The sequence below is a fragment of the Otolemur garnettii genome, unplaced genomic scaffold (genome assembly GCF_000181295.1).
Source record: "Otolemur garnettii isolate 467f Iridium unplaced genomic scaffold, OtoGar3 scaffold00001, whole genome shotgun sequence".
NCBI classification, from domain to species: Eukaryota; Metazoa; Chordata; class Mammalia; order Primates; family Galagidae; genus Otolemur; species Otolemur garnettii.
In genome coordinates this window covers 48,715,905-48,726,541 of record NW_003852396.1, presented here as the reverse complement: position 1 = coordinate 48,726,541, position 10,637 = coordinate 48,715,905, and the positions used below count along the sequence as shown (strand labels likewise).

Here is a 10,637-nt window from a genome sequence, read left to right as displayed (position 1 = left end):
AAAAAGAAAGAAAGAAAAAGAAAGAAAGAAAAAAGAAAAAGAACAAGAAAAAGAAAATATAGTTACTGGTTATTTTAGCCCCTCTTTACCCTGGGTTCTTGGCTCCAGGCACCTAGGACAGGGCTCTGCTCCTTGAGACTAGAGCCCTACTTCCCCTGGTCAGGCCTGCAGTACACGGTTGTTGACAGAGTTCTGTATGAGGTTGCCCTCCAAGGGGAAAGTGAGTGGAGGCCCAGATGGTGCCTGGGGAGCCTTCCCTAACCTCACACTGGAGCTCTCTCATCCTGCTCCTACATCAAAACCACTTGGGGAACCTGTGGAGGGTGCAGATTCCCACCCCACAAAACTTAGTGAAAAAGACCATCTAGGAGTGTGGTCTGGGTATGTGCGTCTTCTGGAACCCCAGGTGATCCTTAAGACAAAGGAGCTGCTTGCAATCTACTTCTCCTCGGGCGCCTTTGCATAGGGCCAACCAGAGTGAATCATCCAACTATCCTCATATCCTCTCTCACTGTGGGAGAGAATGAACAGGTCTAAGAAAACACTTGCCAACCCTTGGCTGGGACTAGATCAGACTCCATCTGAGCAGGTCTCCATCAAGAAGCAGGAGCCGACCTATTTGCTGGCCACAGGGCCAGTTCTACCTCGTGGTACCATCTGAATGGTCATGGGCACCAATCTGTCATAAGCCTTTACTTCCTCCTCTGCAGAACAGAGACAGTGACAACTACTCCCTTGAAGGTGTTGCAGTGAAAAAGCCAAGTCGCTGGTCATGGGGCAAGCAGTCTGTAAATGGGAGATGTTGTTGTTATTTTGGGGATTGGCGTGATAGCTACCACTGTCCCACAAAAGAAGGAAGACCGGTATTTATTTTGGAGGTCTGGTGGTCACATGCTAAATTGTTGGTCAGTTGACACTGCCAGATTGGGGATGATCGTGAAGAACGACCAGCACTGAGCAGCATAAATGAACTCAATTGACTTAGCCAGAGACGGAACTTGCTGGGAGGACCTGAGGGAGGCCCTCCTCACCTCCTTTCTATAACCACCGAAGGAGAGCTGCTAGGGAATGCTTTCCCATCAGGATGGCACTGGTATCATCAGTGCTGAAAGGGCCCCCAGCTGCAGCAGGCACAGGAATGACCTCCTCACCTTGCTGGACTTGTGGTCCACATTAAAAGTGGCAATTACCCCGTCGGTCAACTCTCGTCCCTCTCGAAGCACCATATACTCTGACAGTCGGTTTGCCAGGTAGGTCTTCCCGGTGCCGCTGGGGCCGGAGAGGATGATCCGCCGGTGCTCCCCCAACAGGGAGACGTAGCGCTGCAGGATGGGCTTTGGAATCAGGGACTCAAACACCAGCGAGTCCAGGCTGTTTTCCGCGAGCCCTGTGTTTGAGAGAGACAGTGGGTGTGTGGAGCCCTGTAGACAAGGCAGCTCTCCGTGCTTGCCTAACTGGGGCCGCCAAGACCTAAGGTTATCTTTTTCCTCGGCAGCCCACTCACCTGAGGTCACTGCCCACCTGGGTAGACTGGAGGCTGAGAGCAAACTGTCACTGCTCCAAGAAGTCCCCCTCCCCCCATTCCTAAGCACTGTGTCCTTCTGGCTCCTGTCTTGGGTGACTTTCCCAGATTCAGACTCACGTGAATATCTGGGCTGTCAATCCTCATCTGTTCTGTGCAGAATTCCTAAGGCTCTGGGTTCTGCTAGCCTGTCTGGGTATACTACAGTGCCTGCCCAACCACAGCTGAGTCTTCTCTACTGTGCCTGCCAAACCCTGAGGCTGCCTCTTCTTTCCCTGGTTCTCGCCTGTGTGCCACTGCTGTCCACTCTCAGATGCACCACAGAGGTGATAGTACTTTTGTCTTTAAAATGAGAAAAAATCAAGAGGGGACTGTTTGATTCTGAACCTAGGATGAGATGTTGCATTCTAGAACCTCTGATTGTCAACAAGTGGAAATTTTATCTTCCTCCTTTCCAACCTGGGGGACAACTTTATTCATCAGGGTTATTGGCTTTACAAGAGCTATTTTCTTGATACTGTCTCCAAGAAAAGATCCATCTGAGATCCACTGTCCAGAACTTAGAATGATTCTGTTTAAAAACTACATTTAAGACAATCAGTAAAAGAAATAAACCAAGGGGATTGTTTTATAATACCATCTTCCTTCCTCGTAATCATTCACTGTAGATTCACAAAGTAGATCTCCCTGAAATGCACTTATATGCTTGTTTCTGATTTTTCCCCCCAAATGCAGTGACTGTTTTAGAATGACCAGGATAAAGGTCCCCTAATGCCTTATGTGCTGGGGGCAGAGGCCTAAAACTTTCCAGCTACTGAGTTCAATAAAGCTACACCAGCTCAAACCTTGATGTAAAATATGGAACATATGATTTGGGGTCTAAACTGTCTTAGAATGACCAGGATAAAGGTCCCCTAATGCCTTATCTGGGGGCAGAGGCCTAAAACTTTCCAGCTACTGAGTTCAATAAAGCTACACCAGCTCAAACCTTGATGTAAAATATAGAACATAAGATTTGGGGTCTAAACTTAATAACAACAGTGAATAAACACAGACAGGACCTCTAAAACACCTCTCTCTGCATATATGCTGCTGTTTCAGGCTCTCGCTATAAACCCCCCAGGAAGTGATGTTTGGCTGACAAACTCCCTTGAGAACATACAAAGTCACACTCCCCTCCCCTGGTACCACTGAAGTGAATCATCGTACTCATGAAATTCTTCCAGCTCAAATCCTTGAGTGGTTTTTAGTGCCTTGAAGGTGTAAGTTTTAAGTACTACAGGAAAAGAGAAGAGTCAGGTATCACTGAAAAATAAACCTGAGCTAAATCTTGATGTGCTGACAACAGCAAAGCATCACAGGCTCTGTGGGGGTGGCGTGCTCCACCAGCGACCAGATCATCGTGTCACTGTTTCTACAGAAGTTTGGTCTGGTCACAGCGAGAGGTCATTCCTCTGACCCCTGTTCACCTGTAAAGTGAGCAGGGAACAGCGAATGCCTGGCAGCAGGGATGAAATGCAATCTGAGCCCAGGATGGGAAGGCTTTCCTTCACGGGTTCTCGTGAACACTTGTTCCATCCAGTGTGCCTGATACCCTTCTCTGCTCCCCTTTAGAGCATAAGTCTTCTTTGTCACAGGTAGTTCAAGTGAAGCCAGTCTAGCCCCTTCATCCACCCAGATGTGTGGGCTTGTGACCCAGCTTGGCCAAACTCTCCCTCTGTTCACAATGACTGAGTCAATGATGGGTACTTGATTCATGGCAGGGCCGGGGTCTCCCCTAATCATCTCATTACGTTTTTCCAGAAAGGTTCCCTTAGGGGCCTAAAATAGGTCAATTAATTAGGGCTCACAGGGGTCATTTCACCAGCAACGTGCACAAAGCTCAGATAAGCACAGCTGTGGTGGACAAAGCTGAGGCAGGCTTGGTCCCTGAGCACCTGATCCATAAATTTCCTTTGTTGGGATAGCTACTTTTGGGTTGGTTTCCGCCACTTGTAGTTCAAGGGCACAATTGTAGACTTTTACTTGCCACCAGAAGGCTGTGTGAGGCTCAGGTAACATGTACCAAATGCTATCTGTAGAGCTGAGATCTTAATGCTTGGTGATGGAAAATGTTACAGGGCGTGTGAAAACCCTATCATCCGGGAAATAAAACCTACATCGGAAAACTGTAGAACTGTGCTGTCAAACTGTAGTTAAGATCAATGCCTTTTAGAGAAGCAAAGAAATGGGACAAGATGAAGCATGAGCCTAGTACACACAGTATTTATAAGAGTCTATTACCTGAATGGTTCATAATGCATAGGAAATGATGGGGTTTTGCAGTTCAATAAATTTGGAACAGACTGGATTGAACGGCCTTTTTAATCAGCAGGAGTTAGAACATTAAAGGACAGTGCCTTTAATGTAGTGTACTCCTGCCCACTGGTCCACAAACCCAAAAGGTTAGGCTAAGGATGTAGTTGCCTAGACTTCTTTGGCCATAAAAGGTCCATCCCTCCACCCCCGCACTCGCCCCACAGAGAACTCTGTGAGCCTAGAGTTCCAAGGAACACACTTGGCTTGGGGGTTAATATCTCTGGGTAATGAGGCCATCGGAAGCTCTGGCAGCTTCATGCGTGGGCCAGAGCTGTAGCAGTTTCATCAGGATGCTCAGAGCGACTCTTGTGCAGCCTACAGCAAGTCGTGGTTTCCTCATCTTTAGAATGGACCATGTCCAAGGCTTGTTGGCAAGAGGAATTCGCTGGGATTGGTAAAGCCTCATTTCAACAGGGTTATTAAGATTACACCATCTCAGAGTCATAAGGCTAATGGGATCTTTTGTTATATAATTACAGCAATAAACTAAAATTATTTGTTTCCGACCGTGGTTGAAAAAGCAACACTGTTCAACTTGCTTAGCTAAGAGTAACTGTGGTAGAAGGGAAAAAGAAAAAAAGAAAAAGAGCAACCCACACACACATGCACAAACAAAACTGTGGCTGCAACTGACCAGGCCGGGTCACGACACAAAGAGAACCGTTCCTGAAAGCTCCAAACTTCCCAATCAGCCTAATTACCTTTGACGGTCACAGAGATGGTTGTGTTCTCCCCCACCAGATAGCCACAGGGCAGCAGCTCGGGCGTTTCGGAGGTGTTGCTGCGCTTTACTTCCCCAATGCTGTAGCCGAGCACGCTGTCAGAATTCAGCCCGAGCTGACTCACTGGGTCGACGTGAATGATGTATTCCTGGAAAAAAATAAATAAATAAAGACCCCATCAAAGATGTGGCTCAAATCTGCCTGTGACTCATGTTTTCACTGGGTGATTTACGACCACCTTCTCTTCTCAGATGATATCTGAGTTGAAACTGAGCTGTGGCATGAGGGGGAGAAGAGCTGACTTTCCACTGGGATAATGCCCTGGTATCACAGGCCTCTTAAAGTACAGATTTATTTGGTCACGAATGGGGAGAAAAAACAAATCCCTGACAAGACTGTGAACGTTTAGTCTCGATGAGCCAAGCGTGGAATCGCGAGGCTGCGCTCCCCGAGTTCAGCTGAGTCTCTGAGACCTGGGGCCTGTGAATGGTGCTGGAAAATTCGTGAGAAAGTGGTTCTGACAGAAAATCTCTCTACCATCCTCTTCTTTTGGCTCCAAGATCGAAGTGATGAGAAAGAGAACAAAACACAGGGCTGCCAGAAAAAGAAATCAGCTCTCGATCTTTTGTTTAAAGATAGAGTCTCACTCTGTTGCTCTGGCTAGAGCAGTGGTGTCAGCAGCTCGCATCAACCTCAAACTCCTGGGCTCAAGCACTCCTCCCACCTAAGCCTCCCAAGTAGCTGGGACTACAGGTGTGTACCACAAAACCTGGCTACTTTTTCCATTTTTAGTGGAGATGGGATCTCACTTTGCTCAGGCTGGTCTTGAATTCCTGAGCTCAAGTCCCCTCTACCTCAGCTTCCCAGAGTGCTAGGATCACAGGTAAACCACCACACCCAGCACAACTCTAGATTTTTAAGAAGGAAAAGGTGTGCTTAATTTGGAAAATGTTCCCTCTTAGGTGAGTGGCTAAAAGGTTTGGGGTTGGTAAACAAAAAACTAAGGTCCATGGGTTATGGCCACACCATGAGTTAGATGCAATCCCAGTAGCAGGCCTTGATCAGTCTCATTTTCTCACTTACTAAATCATCCCAGTGTGGCTCTTGCTCTTTTTAGCCCAAATGGTTGTCATTCTAATCCAAGGATGTGTCTACTCCAAGGATCTGCTCACTGGCCATGAGCAGATAAGGTATGGGTTGGGTAGGAGAAGTGGTCTGTCCTATGCTATTCATAGTTCTTGCCTGGCCACATTTCTACAGACTGGCTAAGATGGGGTACAGTCTTTGGTCAAAAACCAGAACTTTGTATGAGGCCACCTGGATCTAAAGCAGTTGATTTTCAGCCACTGTGCTGTGGCACATTGGTGTGCTGCGAAAATTTTTGAAGTTTACTAATTAAATTATTTTTGAAAGACGTTCAAAGCATATTAAGCATATTCTTTTTTTTACTCTTTTTCTGATCAACATAATTTAAATGGGCTGTGGAAGTTTATCTAAAAGTTCAAGTGCACATGAGATACAAAAGGTTGAAAAACACTGATTTAGATGATTAGAAAGACTACTGATACTCATTAAGTTAGACCAACTCAACAAGACCAACATGGTCTAGTTCTAGATCCAGGACCTTGGACAAATACCTTGACCTGGGCCTCACTTTCCTCACTTTTAAATGGGAAGGGAAACATGGGCTTAGCATGGCCTTTGGAGCACACACACACAAAATGTGGGCTATTACTATTATGAAGGGGATATAATTAATGAACACTAGGGTTGTTGACTTAGGACAACAGAAAAAATTTGCCGAAAGCTTCTTTCAAGTTACCTTGTGCGCACCTTGGTACTCATTAGTTATTTTTCCTGTGGCAAACGCTCAATCTCATGATGTATTTAGAAAAGAAAAGAGAAGGAAGTGTGCCAATCCTTGACGCTGGCCATTGGTCAGATGTTAATGTCACTTGTACCCCGAATCAGAGACTCCAGTGTTAGCACAGGATGCTGGGCAAGTCAGATCAAATCCTCCCAAGATGCTGAATCTGATGGTCAAGCCCCAGCCATCAATCACATACCCTAAAGCATATTCAGTAGAACATAATTCTAAGCTAGAAAGAGATTTGGACCATTAGCAGTTCACTGTGAAAGGATCAAATAATTGCTCCAAAGACTCCCACTAGCTGGCCAACCATTAGGAAGGTCAGATGGAAACGGTTTGGCTAATCTTCAGTCTACTTACCAGCATCCTTCCATTCTATTGAGGGTCAGGGACATTTCAGCAACATAAGGATGTTGAGGAGGGAGCAGGCCTCCTGAGAGATGGCCAGGCTCAGGACACAGCCTCCCTTCCCTCCCCAGCCCTCACGTCGGGTGTACTGCCATAGCCATCACCTTGAAACACTTACTTTGAACAGCCGTCTAACCACCCCATCGAGCACATCCCACTTCGTCTTGCCACTAACTCCAATGCAGCCAATGAGAAAGACATGTGGTCTGGAATCCTAAGGGTAAGGAAATGTGTGCAGGTGAAAACCAAGTGGATCTCCTCTCACGCCATTCAGCAGATGACTCAGATTGCCTTAGAACTCCACCAGCGATTTGAGAAAGGAACAACAGTTCTATGTGTTTCAACACCAGGTATAATTTCGGTGGAATATAAGAGTCTCAAAACCCTTCCCTGAGGGCGGCTCCTGTGGCTCAAAAGTAGGGTGCCGGCTCCATATACCAGAGGTGGCAAGTTCAAACCCAGCCCTGGTTAAAACTGCAAACAAACAAACAAAAAAACCCCTTCACTGCGTTACTGCTCAAATACCAATCCATGGATCAGGAAGAAAGAAGCTCTTCTCTGCAATCTGGAACCTTCTGCTATGTGTGTACCTCACACAGGGCATGGATCACACATCCCTGCCTGGAATACTCTCCCCACTCCTGTCTGTCATCTGTCCCTTTTGAAACCTTGCTTATGAACTCACCTCTTCCAGGAAGCCTTCCGTGATTAACCCCTCCAGTTTCAGTGCTTATGTTGCTTCAAAGGTTCTATACCCAACTTACATAATAACATGTTCTGAACTTATCTATATTTAGCTTTAGGTATTTTTTTTCTTATTTGTATATTAAATTGATCTCCTTTGTAGATCTTATACTTCTTCAGGACAAAATGTGTTTCTGTATTTTTCCTTCATTTCTGTTTTTAAATAGCATTTATTGTTTTTCTTCTAATGAAAAGTTAATACAGGGTCAGAACACTAGTAAAACTCCAGGAAGATTACCCCTCAAATAATCATTTTCTACCTCTTTGCATCTCTGCCCCCAGGGCTCTGCATAATGGGGGCTAATTTATCACATTGATTAAAGGAACAACCGATGGAATGTTCCATTCTGTTTTTAAAAAAAATCTGACATGGTCATAGGATTGTAGTTAGGAGAGCCGTTGGGGGGCGGGGACTGTTACTGAAAGGGGAGGCAGCGGCATTTGGCAGTTAAGCAAAATCATCAGAGAAAAGAGCACCAGTCTTGCAGTGACATGATCTGACTCCCACCACTTGCCTTGTGGCCTCAAGTAAGTGATGCTTGTCTTGGGTTTCTCGGTTGTAAAATGCAGATAATAATCCCTGCACAACCAACCTCATCTGGATGATAGGATCCTGAATGTTATAATCTTTGACTTATAAACTACTGTAAAATGTAAGTTCTATCTGTTCATACTGATGCTCCCCAGAATAAATTGCATTCACAGGTACCACCTGCATTTACTGTAAGAATACTATAAGAATAAATACCCCCTCCCTGATAACCCATCACTCTACTAGCTACATCTTTTAAATGGAGCTATTTATTGTATCTTCCCAGAACTGATGATGCTAAAACCCTTGAGAACTGCAAAATTCTGGGTTTACCTCCTTTAATGAGGCTAACAAGCCAGCCATAGAGTGAAAGCCCCTGGCAAAGAAAACTCTGGCTGCAGACGGTTTGTGCCGGTAGGCATTGCGGCTTCCCTTGCTGTCTGGATCTACAGTAGCATATTGGCTAGAACGCTGATTAATGAGAGAAAAAACTCAAGGGATCTTGAAATGCTAAGTCCCATTTATTTGAGAGATGGTCATTCAGAGCATCACTGGGTTTAATCATGAACTAAAATTCAACTTTTACTGTCAACCCCTAATCCCACCCGAAAACAGTCTCTGGCAGTGGTGGAGACTGCAGAAATTCCTAGACTCTGGAGGAAAACAGAAACTAGATTTAGAGCATGCAGATTTCCCCCAGCCTTGGTGAGACAGGCCGCCCCCCTGCCAGCCACCTGAGGGCTCCTGGGCCTGGGATGCTTCTGTCCTTTGGTACCTGTTTTCTCAGCAGCCTCTGAAGACCTGTAAAACTGGTGCCCTTGTTCAGCTGAATCCAGCTGGCTTATTTCTGTGCCTTGTATTCTAAATGTGCATAGCTGTCTTAGAAGTGCTCTGGGAATATATTAAACTCAGAAAAGCCCTTTCTGATGGATGTTAATGTTTAGTTAATGATGGGAAAGTGCAATGTGGGACCACTTTCGGTACTCTCCATTAGACATTCAAACAAAAGGGAAAGGGAAATGCCATTCAGTCAGTTTAATTGTGTCAAAACGCTGCTGGGGATATGGTTAGTAAAGAGAAGCGTTAATAGTTATTTCCAAATCACCTCAGGCTCCAAGGTGATCTGGGTGTTATGATTAAATCACTAAGCTAGGTAGTTCTACCTGGGGAGGGAACAGGCAGAGCAGGGAAAGGGATCCAACTAACCTCCTTCCACTTCATTTCCTCCTGAAAGCTGACAACTATCTTAACATGCCTGCCTCCTTCCTTCCGAGCCGAGCATTCACCAGTGTCATCCAGCAACATGTCTGCGAATGGAAAACATCAACAGCCTTAGGCACATGGGGACAGCAAAGCTGGCTTCCTGACACCCCCGCTGCTTGTTGGCACAGCAGCGGGACAAAGCAGGTGTCGGGGTGCGGGGAAATGGGGTGGGATTTAGGGGAAGGGGAGAGGGCAAAATGGAGAATGCAGTCACAGAAACCAACGGTGGACCAACCAAGGAACCAGCAGGCTGACGATGCACCTTGCCAAATGGAAGTGCGAGGGAGAGACTCAACCGAAACGATAGCAATAGCATGGATAAAAAAGAAAAGCGTCAGCCTCAGTATGCTTACAAAGAAAGCCTAGATTGTGTTCACTGATGACTGCACCAGCCCAGAATCCATCCTGAAGGCAGGACGATCATAGACCAAGCCACTGCCCCGACTGGGACCTGCTACTGTAGGGTTTTTATGCAGCATTCAGCTTGCAGGTCAGCGTCTTAAAAATGGATCAAACAGAACTCAGCATGGTGGGTGAAGGGACCCAAGCCCAGGGCTTGGAGAGTTTGGGGTGCTGGAGCAAAGCATGAGAGCAGTCTAAAGGCTGAGCTCATGTTGGTAGCAGACACACACCCAAACACACACACCCCAAGTGCACACACACCTGTTGCCTCTCCATTTGATCTGTTATCTACTTGTCTTAGGGTTCTTGCTTGGAGACCAGAGTGCTAGGTATGAGTCTGGTCTTGCTCCCAAGTCCTGTGAGCTACTCACCCAGGCTGGTTGACTCAGTGAGGTTCAGGCTGTGCTGGGAGAACCCCATGGACTGCCTTGGGGAGGCGGAGATAGACACCTGGGAAGGGGCCCGGCTGCAGCCACTGCCTTGAGACTCCGACTTCAGCCGGTCATTCTCAGCTTTTAACTTCTCTATTTCACTCTGCAAAGAGCAAGGTAGATTTAATGAGAGTAAGTCTTTTCTGGAGGAAAGATCTGACATTTCCCACAGGAACTGGGTAGCGATCCCAAGCAAGGCAAGTAACACCATCAGAGGGAGTCAGCAGTGTCTGCGCCTCTGCTGCACACACAAGGCACATCTGGCAGGGTAGGGTGCATTCTTTCAGAGAACCTGCCTTTGAAAAGACCTCTGAAATGTTTCCTAGAGTCTGCTGCTTGAGGGTTAAGTGGCAAAGAGTCTAAAGAATCTAAGAGGTTTGTGCAA

The 10,637-nt window shown here is 46.4% G+C and overlaps 1 protein-coding gene across 1 annotated transcript in view; it reads right to left on the bottom strand.

Moving 5' to 3' along the window:
• Positions 1-10,637, bottom strand: part of NAV2 (neuron navigator 2) — a 276,592-nt gene that overhangs the window by 17,208 nt on the left and 248,747 nt on the right. Inside the window, exons 28-32 of the mRNA XM_023510001.1 lie at positions 10,193-10,355; positions 9,363-9,463; positions 6,999-7,094; positions 4,582-4,750; positions 1,152-1,387 (exon numbers count right to left, since the gene is read on the bottom strand). Coding sequence (XP_023365769.1) covers positions 1,152-1,387; positions 4,582-4,750; positions 6,999-7,094; positions 9,363-9,463; positions 10,193-10,355 — 765 coding nt within the window. The remainder of the gene's footprint in view (positions 1-1,151; positions 1,388-4,581; positions 4,751-6,998; positions 7,095-9,362; positions 9,464-10,192; positions 10,356-10,637) is intronic.